Raw genomic sequence first — 18,616 nt, 5'->3', positions numbered from 1 at the left:
AAAACGTTGTCTTAATGGATTCTTAACAAAGGCCAGAAAATAAATAAATTACAAATTACTGTGGACATGAATAGATAAAAAATAAGATCTAGCCTTACCGTACAGATCGATCATCACTGCCTGTGACTGCTAAAGGCTTCTTTGGATGGACCGCCAGGGCCCAGAGCTCCCCTTCACAATGACCCTGCATAATCAGCATGGGTTTATCTCTCTCTCTTACTAGCACCTCAAATATTTCACTGTCCTGCGTCCCTGCTAACAGTCTGTCCGCTTTCCAACAGACACTTCGGATGGACAAACCTGACAGGGGACAGAATAACCTTGGATTAATGGCAATGGCAAGACAAAAGTGATAGTACAGAGCAGATCATTAAGACTTCAAGAGTTAATGTACAACAACTGTTGCGTTTTGACACTGGAGTCTCATAATACATCACAGCTGATCAAAATCTCAAACCAGTTCTGTCGAATTATCTCCATCTGACAGAAGAAGAGAAGGCTCAGTCCTGGGAGAACGCTGAGTGTCTCGTGTTGCTGCTGCCATTTTCTCAGGGGACCAAGCCCTTAGCTTTGCGTACCCCCTGGGAATTCACTGGTAAAAACAATGCCGTTTCCATGATTTACAGATGTAAATTTTAGATTAGGCAAGGTTCCTGTGCCTGAAGCTGGGTTTATATCTTTTCTCAGTACTTTACTTCTTGGCACATTTAAATAAAATGGTGGGTAAAATTTTAATGGTGAATTTAAATGGTTTGTGCCCATTGTTGTTATCATACTTCTCCACTTTAGTCCCAACTGAGTATTATAAAAGAAACCCCACCAAACCCAAAAACCCCAGACCAACAGATTCTTGCTTTGCATAACTTCTAGAGATCCTAAATTTGCAGCTGGAATTTTACTAACCAAAGCTTTAAAATCCCCTCTTAGCAAGGTGAGCAATCTGACAGCATTCTCTGGATGACTGCCTGCAGTGTTTGCATTTTCTGTTCCAAATTAAAGTTTGTACAATGGCTCTAGATGCTCTGAGATGTGAGTGAATAAAAAAATCTGTTTGTCATGTAGTCAAGGTCAACCACGTCATCATTTTAACACCCTCTGGAACTAAATACACAATACAATTAAGTACTGGTCACACAAATAAAATATATTGTAGGCATTTTGTGTTGTCTCTTGAGAGGCGCAAATTAATCTTCATTTATTGCCCTGTCCGTTTCCAGTACCTTTTAACTCAGATAACGTCATTTTGTGACTAAGCTAAGTCTATACTGAAGTCATTCAGGCCACACTAGGAATGAAGCTCAGATGTGAAGTGGAAAATGGTTACTGTTAAGTTTTACAATACCAAGTATATCTTTTGACGTGGGAAAGGTAATGTTTTCTGTGAGGCGCTGCACATAAAGAAAGACTACGTATTATCAGATTTTTCTCTAACATGTACGTATCTTAAAATACAAAAGCCAAGCCTTCGCTCACATCGTTACTGGTGATGCACCTCATTTAAAAATGTTCTGTACTCTGGTACAGAACCTGACAGGGGACGACTGATGACTGAGTATATTCCACGGGGTGGGGGCAGAAGTCTTCCTAGCAGCCTAGGAAGAAGTTTTATGTTTGAAAACTGATGCCTTTGCAAACTGCTTTGGAAAAAAAGTCCTTGGAAAGGAGGGACAGAAGGTCACAGATAAGATGGAGGTTGCAGCTGTGCTTAGACTGATCAGTGCCGTTGCCATCACTGAAAATGGCATGTTTCCACAGCCTGTCAGTAGGCAGCGCTGAACGGAAGTGACCGTCACTGGATGAGGTATCAGACAGAAACAGCCGAAAAGGACAGAGGCAGAACAGGGACATCGCAGGCAAGAGTTGTATCACACTGAAAGAACACGAGAGTGAAGAAACCCGGGAAGAAGGGAAACATTTTTTAAGATGATGGTGATAGGGTATAAATGCATGCTTGGATTTTATGCCCTGCTGTCATCCCCAAGGTCCTAACTGTTCATAGCTGCAGTCTGACCAGCTCAAGGATTATGCTCACGGACACATGAGCTGTGACTAAGCTTCGACTTTCCTTAAGTCCGTTTCTTGCCATTGAAGCAGGTAATGTCTGTATTTTGACAAATGCAAACCTGGAGGATTTACATGCTTTGAAGACAAGATTTGGACAGCGTTCTAGCTTTAGGTTTTAGAAATCAACTAATTCATAGATTTTTAAAAATTTGTTAGCATTTACATAGAAGTCTAAATGGAAACTCAATTCACTTTCCGTAAATGAAATTTTTTACTGCTTTTGCCCGGTTAAGAAGATAGCAGAAACTTCTACTGACTGTCTCTCAGCTATACAGCTGCCCTTACGGTGCCTGGTTCTAGTCAGCTGCTCTCATCCATGTATTCTGTATCCTGCAGCACTTTGGAGATGCTAGACACAATGGCATCAAGTCAGAATCACGCCATAGCATGTCTAACGACAGTCCACCTTCAGTAAGCCTGCCCTTGATTCAGCTTCCATCAAGATCAACGTCTCTTGCTAGGCAGCCTGCAGAAGGACAGCTAGGTGCTCTCTGCAGACCACGTGCTAGAACACACCACCTTGATGAAGACATTACAGCTCTGTAATGGAAGTTACAATTTGGAAGTAATAATTTGCAACAGAAGAGAACTGCAGTGAACGAAAAGTAACTGAAGTCAGCTAAAGTCTGTTCTGCACTGAGTGCGAACACATCCCAGGCAGCAGTGAGAGAAAAAACCGGCTTTTACTCTGGTCTCCCAAGTGTGCGGGATAAAGCTCCCTCCCAGAATCAGGTCACAAAGAACCAAGGAGGTTGAAGATGCGTGTTTTGTGTGTGAGCACTGCTTCCTCTGTGTTGCCCTTCGCGTATGTTATTCTTTCATTAGCCTGTAAGTCTAGTACTAGCCAGAATGGTCTAACCCACACGTACAGGCTTATTTGTCCACTGTTTTTTAGAACATATTTCCAAATTGATCAAAACTGCTCTAAATGGTCATAAGGTACTGCTATTGTGTTCTAAAAATAAATGATAAACATTATGATTCTGGCAGCCAAAAACTACATAAAGCCAGAGCTGCAGAGCAAAGAGACTATGGTTGGGTGTCTTTGACTATTTTTCTGGGGGCTAAATTCCATGAGTTTACACCACTGCAAGGCAGACTAGTTCATCTAAGGCTGTTGGCAGTTTCCTTGTTGGATGAGCCCAGGTATTGTATTTTACAAGCATGAGAATCTTCAGCTCATCTGGTTTAAGCAGGATGAGAAATAAACAGAACTAGCTTGTTACTACATCACAGGCCAAAATATCCATAACTGAGAAAGAAAATTTTATCATTCTTAGTGGCCTCTTGACTATTCCAAAGGAAATTTTAATAAGAAAAACAGGTCTGAAAATATAAGTTAAGAAGCAGGGGAAACCAACACTAAGTTGGCTGCCGAAACCCAAATGGATGAGCAGAATTCCCAGACTAACATCTTGGTAAAGCGTGCATTGTGATCTGTGAAGGTTGTAAGTGCTCCGAGAGTCTACTCACAAAATAATGTGATGACTAAGCTCGTAGGAAGCACGATCAGAGTCAACAAATAGGATGGTAAAGAATTTAATAACATTCTTGCTATTAAATATGCCAAGTGCTACCCTTCCAAATGAACCTAGAGTGCTCAGCATCTCTGAATACTTGGTTCCAGAAACCTCAATTAGTTAAATGAATTGCAATTAATTAATTAAGCTAAAGATTGGCTAACTTCAATCTCCTATCTTTTCGTGTTTAATTAGCTTTTACTTATCTTCCTGTATTTGCATGGTGGGCAGCAGCAGCTGTAAGCATCCCTCTGTTTATACTATGAAACATGGAAAAGTCTTCAGGCTACATCATTGTCAGAGGAGAAAAAAGGAATACAGATCTCCAAAGTAAATACAGTCATTAAGCACAAAAATCAGCAGTATGCAGAGACATTTATGCTTCAAATTAAATTGTGTCACAATCCATTATCTAGATGTGTGAAAAACCATTAAAGTAACAGCTCATTACCTTTGTATCCTTGTTCAGTCTCCCTGAGATCAATTTTAGTAATTGGTTTGAAGTCAGTGTCCCATAACCGAATGCAACCATCTCTCCCTCCAGTGGCAAAACCTTCCTCGCAAGCATACATACTAAAAATTCCAGCCTGCAAACCAATAGTATAAATTTTAAAGTTCTTTCCAATCAATTTAAACACACGTGGCAAAGTTTTTCAGCAGACTCTTATTAAAGTCTTGAAACTGGTAGGCAGTAAAGTGTTGTCCATCCAGAAAGCAAACCAGCAAACACAGGGGATGATACTTTTATTTCAAGTGCTCCCACTTCAGTGATCTAGGCTGGAATTCCTGTACCAATAGCAGTGACACAGCCTATCTGCAGACGTTTAGGTTTGGGCGAGTTAACATTATTACAAGAACTCTTAAATAAATAACGGAACACTTAAAATAAGTAGTTACCCAGAATAAACAAATACAAGCAAACAAGCAGTGCAAATATTCTTACAGTCGGAGGTGACTGAGACATTCTGTCATGAATTCAGCTCAGACATCACTTGGAATCTGACAGGAACCAAAACGGGCTGATTCATTCTCTTTGTTGAAAGACGTGTTTCTATTACAGTTTGAATTTCCTCTTCGTTTTTGAAAATGCCTCATTGATGACTGTGCTGTACTACACTGGAATAGCTCATGGAATGCCTGCTGATTCAGGATTTTACGAGGAAAACTCTCAGGTAAGAGACACGTGGAACTGCATGGAAATTCATACAATGAAGAGAAGACCTCTGCTTTCAGAGCGGCCTTGTTCAATATCTTAGTAATATTTCTAATAGTTAATTGCACAGATATTGGAAATTGGGCAAAAGAATGGATATTAACCATGGCAAACTCAAAAACCTATACGGATGAAACAGAACACGTTATACAGAAAGAGACTGTATTAATCATTCTAATGAATCTAAATAAAATCCTGCAAACAACATTCTGCAATTATACTACCAGGACTTACTGTTTGCCAAAGATATTGCAGTTGCAGATAACTACAACCTGGCGATCACAGGGCAGTTCCGCAGGTAAGCTGACCCACTGCCTTCAGTCTGACCACTTTCATAAATTAGGGATTACGGCTATAAATAGTGACTCTTCTCCTGCACACTTAGAGCTCATTTGAAGAGCCACTACAAATCCTGACACGCTGCCAACATAACTAATTTTGAGAGCTCGGAAAAAACTGGTAGGTTCGCAGTGCGCTCTAGAAAGGTTCTAGAAGACAACTGTAGCAACCACTGTTAGATTTCGCATCAGTCTTCTCAGGGAAATACTCATGTTTCCTTTTGTCCAAACACCTCCATCCTGGAACACCATTAGCCACAACCACGTTCCAAACAGGCGTAGTTCTCAAATGCATTTGAAACAAGGCATGAAAATCCTACTGTGCCTTTACTGCAGCAACCGGAGACGCAGATGTACTGTATGAGTGTGGTTAGAAATCTAACACGATCCTATATATATGTGCCCCTTTCTCTCTCTAACTCTAAGTGCTCCAAATCACAATCAGGGGCTGTTACGAAGCCAACTGGAGAAAATTGTCTTTGGAATCCACTCCGAACGCAATTCACAGATTAACCAGGTTTACTCCACCTTGGAGATTTCATGAGAAGTCAGTACTCATTGTGGAGAATTTCAGTGGTGAAATTCTATTCAAAATAAGACCATTTGTTTAGCAACTATTTTTAAGAAAAGTGATCATAATTGCACCTGCTCCATCTGTGAAACTTTAGGTTTAGGAACTTCACTTTAGGTTTGGTCTGCTTGTTGGAATCAATGCTATAAACACCAGCAGTTCTGTCAGAGTCAGCGCAGCAGCTAGCATCTGTTGGCAACATGTGAACAAAGTATAGAATGACACACTAAGGTCTGATGAACTTACTAACTGATTAACTTATTAACTGATGAACACTCCTAGACATTCTCCTGACCAGAGACAGAAGAAAATATTTGTAGACAAGCCTTCCAGATGTTTTTCAATTAAAGGACCGGTCCATTCCAGAAATTGCCGTTAAAAACACAACTTACACTATGTGCTCCTTGAATTGTGCGGACTAAGTTCAGCCCTTTCCAAACGTAGATGTCGCCATTCAAAGCACCAGAGTACGTGATATCTTCTTTTGCACATGCTAAACAAAGGATAGTTTGGAGATCTCCTGTTTTACCAAATATTCCCCTCTTGGCCGTCAGTGCATTCCCACACAGCGTCCAAAACTGTGAAATGGAAATGGCGTATTAGGAAAAATTTATACAGAATTTCTGCTTTTTCACGTTAGTGTGCAGATCTCACAGACATCCATCCTTACAGAAAGGTGTCTGGACAGACACTTCAATAACTCTGGTGGTCCTATCAGAACACCCATTACTCCAAAATCTGCCCACTGACCGAGGAAACCCCCAGGAAGGAACTCAAAGAGCAAAAAAAACTGATCAAACTGAGAAAGTGAGGCTCAACTCTTACTCGCTATCACTGCACTTCCCCTCCTCACTACCTCACTATCTCTTATCACATCTTGCTGGGTGATATCTGTCAATGTGAACACACACTTTTCAAAGCCAGGAACATCACTTTTGTCCTGTCTGCAAAACTGAAAATAGTGCTACACAGAGTAAAGAGTGTTGCAATGAGATGCGCAGGAGCAGCACCGAAACGCCCAGGCCTGCCAGCAGCAGGGTGGTCTGGACACAAGGAGAAACAGAACGTGATGTCTACATGGTGCAGCACAGTCCAAATGGACTTGGCAGCTCGGGTCTTTGCTAGTTGAGACATCTATGCTCTGTGGCCCATTTTGCACTGGACAGACACCTTCAGAGCCTGGACGGGAACAGTGTCTGACACAGAGTCATGATGTCTATCTCATGCCCACTTTATATGCCTACATCTTTTTGTAGCTATAAGCTGAAATTTTAAGTCCTTTGTACTTACTCTTTCTTATAAAATTCTTATAAAGCTGAATTCCATAAAATTCTTGGATCAAAAATTTTTGTTTCAGATTCTTCTCTATTTCTAATTCAATTAAATTTTTCCTTTGCCTCTTAACATAAGCCACTTTCCCCTGGGGATTTCATTTCATGAATAAAACATCTACGCTCCTCACTTTAGGGTAGCTGGAGAAGGGCAAAAAGCAGGTAGCAGTGTTAGGGAAAGGGTGGAGGAGGATCCTGAGCTCAGTGAAATGGCCCAGCTCCACAGCCTCTAACAGCTGCTCAGCCAAATGAGCCGACAGACCCAGAACGCTGAAGGAAGAGATGGCACTATTCCCAAGCACTAGTCCCACTTCTCACAGCGATACAATTACTTTAGAGCTGTTCTTTTCCTTCGTTGTGTGTTGAAGTAATTATCCTGTTCCCACAGCCTTACAATGAACGGCAAGCATACCGACTGCTGTCTGAGCATCACTGGAGGGAACACCGAATCACTTCCCCACCACACCTTTTGGGTTTGTTTTTTTTTTTTCCTGGCATGCCTCTACCTACATGTATCTGCTTTGCTTGGTATTATGCATATTCAGGGTAATTACGGCCATTTTAAACAGAATACAGGTGCCAAACAAAGACAGGTTTTGGAAAACAGCTTGCAGAATAGAACAGATGGCATCACTGCTGCCAAAACCACCCACGGTTTCAAAGCAGTGGTGGTTTTAAGGGCACGAGCTTCTCAGTAACCAGAACTAGAGACAGTAACTGGTTTCCTAAACTAGTCAAGGCTTTTCCCACCCCAGTCATGTGAAATAATTGCAATCTGTTAGCAATGTTTCTGATGAGAAAGGGGAAAAATAGAAACCTGCAGGGAATATTGGCAAACAGAAGGATTTCTTTCTAAGGTTTTCAAAGGCACAAGCATGTTCCATCCTAAACTTCTAGTACCTATCTAGGCTGATATTTAAATCACCTCCAGAAAAGGTGACTTGGAGGGAGCAAACAGCAGGGCACTACAGTTTTTATCTCTTCACCTCTGCCTACCCTCTCTGTGGTACTCCTACAAATGCTGGTGGCGTGATAGGCCAAAGAGCAGGTCACTCAATTCATCCTCTTAACTTGGTTCCTCCTATAGCTGCTCAGTGACCCTTTGGGATGCTCGAGGAGAGGAATCACTAGAGGCTGAGACACTTCTGAGACTGTTTAGGCGGAATGGAGAAGGCAGAGAACCTCGGAATTGCAAGTATATAATGATGAAAGCAACACTCAAGCCTTGTTTGTTACATGGATCAGCACCTCTGGCACTGCTGAACGTCTGAATTGGCTTCAAACAAAAAATTTTGCTAAAATGTTCACACAGTAAGAAAGAAAAATATAAACTGTCTTACATTTAAAGTCCTCATCATACAAGAGGACAAATTTGTTTCATGACATTTATTTACTTTTTAACAAGTAACAATAAAAGCTATTTACCTTTATGTGTTTCACTCCGCAGCTGACGATTCTATTTGGTTGATATTGATCCCAGGAAATATCAAATATCTGTTAACAAATTCAGTAAGGCAATATTTTAAATTAGACAGTAAAGGCATCTAGGCTCAGTTTCTGTTGCAAGATATTACTAATAATGAAAAATACTTTCTAAACTTTGAAATCAAAAACATGTTTTGGCCCAGATTTTTGACAATGTGTCATTTTTAGACTTTTTACCTCTGGCATTCAGCTTTTCAATGTCCAAGCTGAAAACCAAGCTGAGGTTACCACAGTCATTTGTTCCTCAGAAAATGCATGTCTGTAGAGAAAGACAATGGGACATTCTGCTGCTTTTAGCTCTTCAGCTGCTCAGTATGAATTATAAGAACATTTCAATCCGCTTTCAGGAACATCTTATCTTAAGCTTACCTGTCATTCATTTTATACATGAGGAAGCACTGCCTTCCTACAAAATATTTATCTTCTTTATAACCATCCGGATTTACAGTAGTTCAAGTAGTATTTTATTAAAATGATGTTGGAACACACAAGATATTTCACCTTCAGAAACGCTTCCTGCACACTAAATCACCAGAATTCGTGGCCTAATTAGATACGCGTTCTTTTCCTCTTCAGTGGAAAATCTCCTTTTTCTGGTTGTGAAAGTCTATTGGAACTGAGATTTTAGTACTTCTTGCCTGTCCTGGGGTCTTCTATTAATTTAGAACCTGATCTTGTAGCTGCTGAGGTCAGTAGCATAACTTCCACTGACGTAACTGGGAAGTGGATCAGTCCTGAAAGAGCAATCCAAACGAGGACTAAGATGCTGCTGGGCTGTGAACACTGCAAGTAAAACTGAACTACCAGACCTATTCAGGTGACACGTAAGATGCAGATAGACTGTTTATATGCACAGACTGTAAGGAAGGGCTTAGTCTGCTGCTCCATATATATAAATATTCCATCACGTGCAGTAAAACATGTTACAGTATCATAATACATGTAAGAGAAAAGTTGTCAGGACTCCACCACAATGTAGTTTAATGTGCTTAGATATGTTGACAGGTAATTTGCTTATGCAAATCTGTTTAAACATTTCCTAATCCTGAATAATATTCTAAACTCAAACCTGTGCAGTTCTCATATTTGTTGAAGTTATGATCCTTTACCTGAAGTTAACAGATATGAAAGGAATATTTACCCTAATTATGTCTCTTCTACAGGTAACTGACTTAAGCAAAAATTAAAAGGACATAAGCAAACTCTCCCTCAGGACAAACTGTCTTTTTGACAATTCGGAAAGGACACAGCCTTCATCCCTTGAGCTAGCATTTCACATCTCATAGGAAGACCTGTATCCCATCCTCATCAGTGGGTAGTTACAGAGTATTTCCTCCCTAGGCTTACTGGACAGTCAGCTCCAGAATCCATCACGCACCTCATTCACTAACGCATTGCTTTGTGCTACATCTGGCATAATGAGAAGAAATAAATATCTTGTTCAGTATTTTAAAAGCCAGGTAGAATGAGAAAAATTGTATTTGCATTAACCTAATAAAAAAAAAAATTGTTTTTAAACCCCTTTTGCAACTCACGGACAAAATTCAGTAAACCCGTCGTACAATTACCCTGTCTGAATGGCCCGTCGCTGTTGCCAGTAGCTTTCCTCTCTTCCAGTCCCAAATACACACGGTATTTTTGGCATCCAGTCCCACTGAAGCTAACCGCTATGGAAAAACAACAGCACTCCGGTTAACAGCAAATCAACTCAAAAATCACTTCACTGTAGTTTAGATTATTATGTGTACAAATGGATTGCTCCACGCGTGACTTGTGTTTGAACTACATCGCAAAGGGCCATCAAGGCACTCACACTTAGCGGTTACTCCCCGGAGAAAGTGCTTGAACGTCTAATCTTTTCTAAAAACCCAGGCTATTAATTGCCAACGTCTCAAACAAAAGTCTTATAATGAAATATTCGAGGTGCTTGTTTCAGTGCACACCATTCCAGCATTTTGATTTATTAAGAGTGAATGGGAAATAAAAGTCCTCACTATTTCCAAATATGATTTTGTTCATTAAGCTCATTTTGTTAAGCTTTAGAATCAGAATTAGATATATTTTCAATAATTGCCTTTTACATAGCTTAGTATATCAAATAACTAATTAAAATAACTAAAATTAATCACCAAATTAACTTAAATTATGAATTAAAGTTATTAATCACCAATTAAAGTAACTGTCCTTTGAATACTTTTAACTCTCAGTCATGCAAGAAGGAGTGTCCAGCACATGTCAGTAAAAGGAAAATGCCTGAGATGAGGGACTGTTTTCGTAGGGAACATTCTGGTAGCTCAATAACATGACTTCTTAGAAATAGCCGTATCTGTTGTGCCCGTAGTGCCTGTCCCTTGGTCTTCCCATTGTCCTGACTGGTAACGTCTTGTCACACGGGACTGACAGTCCAGCTGCAGCTCCCAAGCCTGTTGCTCTGTTACAGCACAGCCTGCACCTCAGGAGCACGCAGTACGTGAAACCTTCCTTCTTGCCTCAGGGATGAAGATCAGTGAGAATCTACTGCAGGAACTTGCAAGACACCAAGGAGTCAGGAGACTTGATTGTGATACATCACACCAAAATCTGTTTGAAGACTCTCCACATGTGAGTCTTTGAAACGGTAGAGAAGGGTAGGTTCAGAATCTGGGGTTCCATCTCAGGCGTGTGCTGAATATCTGCATTTAACCTAGGACGACCTAGGGCTTGATGATTAGATGTGTTGTAATGAAGGAAAGAGAAAATCAAATATGGAGAAGAACAAACATGCTCCTGCCAGTTTCCAACATAAAATATTGATTTTTGATACAATAATAGAAAGTAAGTTTTGTTTGCCCTCAAACAATTGACACCTACCCAGGGGTTTGGATGCACTGATCAAAACACGAGACATTTTTCATGGAACCTTCACCAATTCTTTTTCTTTTTCTCTCCTCTTCACCATGGAAACCATGGCAGTACTTCCAATGTCTTTTACATTCATGATGTGAACAACATCAGACCTGAACTGTAACTACCAGTCAGAAGATTACCATGAGCAGGGTAGACGGAAGGTGAAAGGACTAGGGGAAATTAAGAGGTATTTTGTATTTTCTTTTACCGTAGGTTTAACTGAGGAAGGTGGTCTGCCAGAAAGAAAGGTAAATAAAGCGATAATGAATTTCCATTTTGGTTGAAACACACTTTAAGTTCTCCTTCTGGAAAAGAATTTGACAGAATTCTGTTCAGAGAATTCACAGAACTACCAGAAGAAAGTATCTGCCAAGTCATGTACGCACATAATTAAACAATTATTTTTAAATCTACACAGATTTAGAAGATCTGGCTAAAGAAGCTCAATGGCAGATTTAGAAATGTCTGTATGGCAGTGCTCTTCGGTTCTGTTTTTCTTTAAAAAAAATTAGAAAGCATATGAAAAGGGTTCCTCTGAAATAACTGAAAGTGTATAGTGCTGGTGAAATCAAGAGAAGAACCACCAGCTTTGTAGGCAATTCTGAGATGGGAAGATGTTAGTACTTTTAAGGAGAAACAGCAGTTAATTCCTGATTCATCAAGAGGCATTTTTAATTGTAGGCAAACTGACAGCTCTTCATTAAACATTTGAACAAAGTGCAGCTTCCCTTCTGCCCATAGAGGAAAAGTCCTGACTAAAATACGTATTTTTAAATAGCAACAGTTCTGCAAGATGCTCAGCTCCCATCACCACTTTAAAAATACAGTATTAATTACAGATAATGTAGAAAATAGGAAATTTACTCAAAATATATTTGTCTGCAAATGTAAAGCTGTATTGAAGGTACATAAAGGAAGCACATAAGCTACCCGACTGAGGCTGCACATTGATCTTCTCCGTGTATTACAACAGACAACAAACCCTGTCTACTCTCCCTTCCCAGCCTGTGCTCCAGCACGGCAGGGCAGCGCTGCAGGGACAACCAAGCTGTCCCCATGCCGGGTCAGCTGAAGTCCAGCAGGGAGTAACAGTTCAGAACTAATTCACTGGAATGCCTGGAACAGACACCCCAGAGTTCCTGGTACAAGAAGAGCTAATTAACTTGGCGACACCACAGACGCAGTGTCACTGTTTCGAGACCCAGGCTAAACCCACGTACCGGAGCAGCGCGGCACTCCGCACAGCAGCTGCCACAGAGCAGGGGCAGGAGGCCAAGCTGACTTCATGGGCATCCTGCTCAGCTGGAGAAGCGCAAGTATCTGGGTTTTCCTCAGCCTACCTTTTATTTAGCAAGTGGCCAGCTGACAGCAGGGAAAGAATACATTTCTTACTGCATCTGTACCTATCGGGATTGTGAATTTATTTGTGTTTGGGGGCTAAAATACCCTTCTTCCTGGGACATTAGCAGACATGCAATAGAAAAGATAGATAGATGTGTCTCAGAAGGAAAGGTGCAAACAATGCATGCAAAGTCAGTTTTATCCTATCGCAAGACACCAGCTCCCTTGGGCGTGCTGACTAAACAAACTGGAACCAACTCAACGTCTTTCTACCATGCCCTTTAATTTTGGCTCAGCACAGCAGCTTCCTCAGCAAAGCCAGCAAGAGCAGCAAAAAGCCAAGATACATCATCCATATTTATGTTTTCCAGCATTGGTCTTCCTCTAGATATAAAAGTGTTCTGTGCAAATTTTTATTTCCAGAATAAACTGCAACTTCTCCAGCACTTCCAGAAACAGAACGTTACTGTTCTGCAAGGTCAACACGGCAGCAGTAAGTTCAGTCTTTAATTGCAGCATGGCACCCAGCAGGATTGTCGGGAGAGCCTCTGCCTTGAATTCGTACAACTGGGCTCCCCCGTGAGTCTTTATTACCTTTAAGTACCTAAATAGGTTTAAAAAAAAAAAAAAATCACCAGTCTTCTGAGTGAACAATATCTTAAAAAATATTAGAATATTAGAAATTCTGTTCCATGGATTTAGGGGTTTTCTCATCTGATTTTTCATTCCACAATTCCCAGGAACACCTTCTTTAATTAGAATCGGCACATGAGATTTCAGAGGAAATGGCTTTACTTTAATAAAACTGGAAGACAGTTGAAAACTAGGCTTAAAATAGAAAGCTAGTTCCAAGTTTTAATGAGGAAATATAATCCATAATGCCGTTTAGTAATTCAAGCTACCCAACGCTTTTTAAAAACGCTGAAGGCTATTGCTCATTTGGTGTCCTTCATTTCAGACTTCTCTTTAAACCGAACGTACATGACATAACGTGCAACAAAAAGTACTTTTGCTTCATGTGAGAACACATTTTATGCATCACACGGCCAGTTCTGATCTCGGGAAGAGTAACCAAAGCACTGCATGGGCCATGAGAGAGCAGCCGGACGTATGATAACAAAGCACTTCAACAGACAAATAACCACCTAGTACTGGGCTTTAAGAAAACAACCGAAAGGCAGTTCTGTCCAATTGGGACTCAGTTCTGAGGTACACAAGCAAACACAAAAAACAGTAGAGATCTCTGCAAGAATCCAGGTATCAGCTAACCTAAGCATTCCCCAAAATGTTTTCGAAACCAGCTATAAAGTATGACTGCAGTGTAACACCACGAAACTCATTTGGGTACCAATAATGACAGGGTTGCACAGACAGACACATCTAAACCAGTGAACGTGAGCTAGTTCTCAGGTTCATGTGAACCGTACATCTGTGTTCCTCTTTCTTCATTCACAGCCGAATGCTCTTAATAGTTCACCTGTGGGTAGGGTGGGGGGCAGGTTATCAGCGTGTTTACCTGTGCAGAGCCCACCATTTACTCAGAACTGGCATTTTGTCTCAAAATATATAATCTCATCACACACAGAGTGTCCTAACCCCGTTATTCCAGTAAATTGGCTGTGCACCCCTGCCAATGAGCCTCTCCTAGCAGTGAGACTGCTGGAGTTCTGCTGCCAAAAAAGCTGCAGGACTGCGAGGACTTTGCCAGGAACTCATCTCTGAGAACAGCAGGTGACGAGCATGTGGTGAAGCTACCACGTTTGAGCCACAGAGAGCCACTTCTTCTATGGATATTTGTCCAACGCCCAATGCCTCTACCTGACTCGAATGTGAGGTTGTGATTTTCACCTCAAAACCATCTTCTTTGGAAGAGCTGGCCTTGCAGCCTTTGCACTGAAAATTTAATTGGAATAGGAGCGGCAGTACTACAGCCATGTGGTTACCTGAACACAACACACTAGAACCAGAAACCAAACTACATTCAAAAGACAGAGGAGGAAGATACACCCACCTGGCCATCCGAATCGAAAGCTAAGCAGGCAACGCCGTGTGTGTGCGCATCCTTAAGAACAGACACCGTCTGCACGCGGTAGGAATCCCAGATGCAGATGTACGGGTCTTTCCCAACCTGCCCTGTAGCTACTAAAGTTTTATCCGGGTGAACTGCCAGGCTGAAACAGAACACAGTTGAAGTTATCACACACTTTCTGTATCAGTAAAATAGTATAAATTGTAAAAATTACATTAAAAAATAACTTATTTTCAGTTCTCAAAAACTTCAGTTCCTTTTGCTTTATTGGAATGATCATATCAACTGTCTTCAAAACTCAGTCTATTCCATTATTTACTTAAAATAATGTTTACCAAGACCAACATAGCTAGTGCAGAACACAATATATCATGTAATAATATTTTAACCAGAAAATTTAAGGAAAACATAACCAGAGAATTTCTGAATACTTTTGAGCGATAAGCGGAATGAACACACAGGCTTTTTGTCTTAGTCTTACATAGCTTTAGGAAGTCAGTGGATGATTTTCTACCATTTATTCTTCTTTTACACATTAGCTCAAAGATTCTGAAGCTGGATGAAAAACGGATACTTTTCATCATGAAAAATACATGCAAGAAATCCTCTCATCTTTACATGCTTAAAGAATAGCAACCTCAGAAGAGGCAAAGAAAGAAATTGTTCCTCAGGTCCAAGAGGAACAATGATGTATGAATTTTAAGATTTACTTTTAGTTACAACTGCCTAAGGAGAGGCAAAATGTACCATACCTTTATTAGTTTACCTCGTTTTCTCTGCCAGCCAAGCAGAGACAGTACTTTGCACAAAACCTGTCACATCAAGCGGTATTTTCTGCTACTGAAATCCCAGAAAGCTGCCGCTGTCCCAAACCCTGTTTCCTGGTTTTCAGTGCTAACTCCACTAGCACTCAGAACTTTCTCATACGTTGATTAAACACGTGAAGCACGGGGTGGTTTCTTCTCCGTAGCGTTTGTACAGAGGTATGTTGTGCAGGCTGCATTCTAACACAGGCGCTGTCAGCGGAAGAAAACTGTGTTTCTGCTGACAATCCTTCCGATAGGAAAAGCCCCACCAGGCTGCTCACAGAATCCTTCTCTCTCACCCCCACCAAAGTGCCAACACTAATATTTACTTCCAGGTTTTTGTGTTGGGAGCAATTCTTTGAGATGTCAAACGCTTTCTGGAACCAAGCAGTAGCATCATTTTTACCAAGATAAAAATCTGTATTTTCCTCCTCACACATAACAGATTTTCATGTAACACAGAAGACAAAAGGCTGCCACTTAGCGAACTTCAGCCCACGTTAACGAGAGCCAAGCAGGCTGTCAGGAGTGACACGGCACCAGAAGCCGCTCTCTGTACTTGTTCTGAGCTCCTGTCAGGCTGCCCTTCAGCCTTGGAGGTCTTCTCTGTGACTAATCTCGGAGGACCCAGTTTGAAACTCGAGCTTGGGGATGTTGATCGTCAACCCCCCTCCCTAAGGTAAGAGGAACACAAAGGCAGTTTTACAAATTTGAACGATGTCTGAGTCCCTAAGCTGCAGACGGAATGAGGAAAAATACCCTATTAATGAACTGGCATTCAACAGATGGCTTGGGGAAGCTGAATATTTCTTATATTCCACAAGTAGAGAATACCTATTATTAAGAAGAATTAATCAAAAAACTTAAGGAAGTTTCACAAACATACGTACTGAATTTTTTCGTGTTAAAGAACAATTTGTGCAAAAAGAACAATTCGAGCGCAGCACCCAGTGGAACTCTCTTATCTGCTCCTGCACTTGCTCGTTGCCCCTTTCTGTCGCAGGCTTGGATTCCACATTGCACCGTGTCAGCTAGTTCACCTCGGTTCTAAACCCGTAAGGGGAAGAGGGGTGACTCCACCAGACTGAAGCTGAGAAACCTATAATTATGTTAGAATACTTCTCTTCAGTGATAGGAATCAGATGGAGAAGATTAACTGGGCTATCTCACTGCTAGCACTGCAGCTTAATTACATCTACCACTGGTCTGTTCCGTTCCATCTGCACACACCAGAACTTCCTACTCCACATCTTGTATTTCTGTTCCTGCATATAAGGCTAAGAACAAGAACACATTTCCTGCAAAACAAATACGTCTGTGCTGAATGTATCTTATTGGTTTTATCCTTTTTGACGCATGAAGTCAGCTAATGGGGGAACTAAAATTAGAACCAGTATCAGCGTTTGGTACCTCACCAAACAGTCTGATTTTTTGGAACCGCTAAGGTCGTGCGTCTCCCGCAATATAAGGCTAAGAACAAGAACACATTTCCTGAAATACGTCTGTGCTGAACGTATCTTATTGGTTTTATCCTTTTTGACGCATGAAGTCAGCTAATGGGGGAACTAAAATTAGAACCAGTATCAGCGTTTGGTACCTCACCAAACAGTCTGATTTTTTGGAACCGCTAAGGTCGTGCGTCTCCCGCAAACAGCCCTTACAATGCACTCAAGCTGCCTACGCTCAGTCTGGCTGTTAGATAACGAAGGGTTTATTCTTGGCAGACAGAACAGTGGGTTACAGAGAAAGGGAGTCCAATTTCACAAACAAACCTTGGTGACGGTTTGATACCTGTATAAGATTTACATGTTTGTCATGTGTTGAAATAAAAATCATAGGTACAGCTATTCAATATCTCTGCTGTACAGGTCTCTTCCTGCCTTCAGCCTGTAGGATTTCCTGACACAGGTTCTGTGACCTTTCCTGCCTTTTAAAGCGAGTATAAACTTCACTGCTTGTGTTTTGAACCGTCAGGGGCATTTATTCAACCTTTCCGAGCACACATCCTATCCCATACCTACACCATTTTTAATGATACCACATCACTACTGGCACCACTGGAAAATATCAAAATACTCTAATATTGGTGCAATATGAAAATACGATTGGAATAGATTGAGCATTCGAACAACCGCAATTTATGGCATAGAAAAATATTATTAGGGCATTACTTCCTATTCCTTCCATCAGGAAGAGCATCTAGAACACGAAGTCTTTATAATGCAACCAGACAACTTCCTTCAAGCCACAGGCAACAGGTCTGCAGGTATCTGGGATACATTAGTGTACGTCAGAGCTGTTCAATCAAAGTGAATGGCTGGGCCACTGAAGGCTTAACACCTCCAAGCAAGCCATGAATTTCCTCACTCCCACAGCCCCGCCACGCAACTCCACCCCGCTCAGCCCGCAGTCCCTGCTCCACTCACCCAGCATGGCCTGCACACTCTTACCAGCTGATGCACACTGGCAGACCTGTTCTCAGTACGAGAACACATTACAGTTCCAGTACCTCATAACAACAACAAAGTGGTTAAAATAAAACAATTTACATGCTTTTCCCCTAAGTGCACTACACAAACCATACCAGCAAAGGCTTTACTACCAAGGAGCAGTGAGAGCTTGGTTGCGCCAGGAGGAAAGATGTTCCAGGGAACAGAGGGCAGCCATGGCACAGGCAATGCTTGCACTGACCAGAGTGGCATCCCACATGACCTAAGCGCATGGGCAGAAGGTATTTCCTAAGAAAATTTGTCCCTGCTTTCCAGGTTTGTGGGAAATGGAAGCAGACACTATCCTGCTCAGGAGCTGGGGTGGAAACAGAAAGGATAAAAGCAGCAGCAGCTGCTGGTGGTACTGCTTGCTGGTAGTGGCAGTCACTTCCCCACATGGCTTGACCTCCTCTGTGGGAACAAAAACAGGAGCAGATGCACATGTAGGGTAAGAGGCAGAGATCAACTGCTCTGGAAGCGCACGTACCCTGCCTTCCAGGGAAGGCAAAGCAAGCAAGGGGATTCCTGGCAGCCTGCTCTTCC

The 18,616-nt window shown here is 41.4% G+C and overlaps 1 protein-coding gene across 1 annotated transcript in view; it reads right to left on the bottom strand.

The window, feature by feature from the left end:
* Positions 1-14,920, bottom strand: part of LOC104499712 (echinoderm microtubule-associated protein-like 6) — a gene marked incomplete at both ends in the record, with an annotated part of 57,856 nt that extends 42,936 nt beyond the window's left edge. Inside the window, 6 exons of the mRNA XM_010143258.1 lie at positions 99-300; positions 4,036-4,171; positions 6,099-6,284; positions 8,463-8,531; positions 10,091-10,189; positions 14,761-14,920. Coding sequence (XP_010141560.1) covers positions 99-300; positions 4,036-4,171; positions 6,099-6,284; positions 8,463-8,531; positions 10,091-10,189; positions 14,761-14,920 — 852 coding nt within the window. The remainder of the gene's footprint in view (positions 1-98; positions 301-4,035; positions 4,172-6,098; positions 6,285-8,462; positions 8,532-10,090; positions 10,190-14,760) is intronic.
* Between the last annotated feature and the right edge of the window lie 3,696 nt (positions 14,921-18,616).

This window comes from Buceros rhinoceros, unplaced genomic scaffold (genome assembly GCF_000710305.1).
Source record: "Buceros rhinoceros silvestris isolate BGI_N320 unplaced genomic scaffold, ASM71030v1 scaffold13539, whole genome shotgun sequence".
Taxonomy (NCBI): domain Eukaryota; kingdom Metazoa; phylum Chordata; class Aves; order Bucerotiformes; family Bucerotidae; genus Buceros; species Buceros rhinoceros.
The sequence above is the reverse complement of the archived record's forward strand: the minus strand, read 5'-3'. Positions and strand labels throughout refer to the sequence as shown.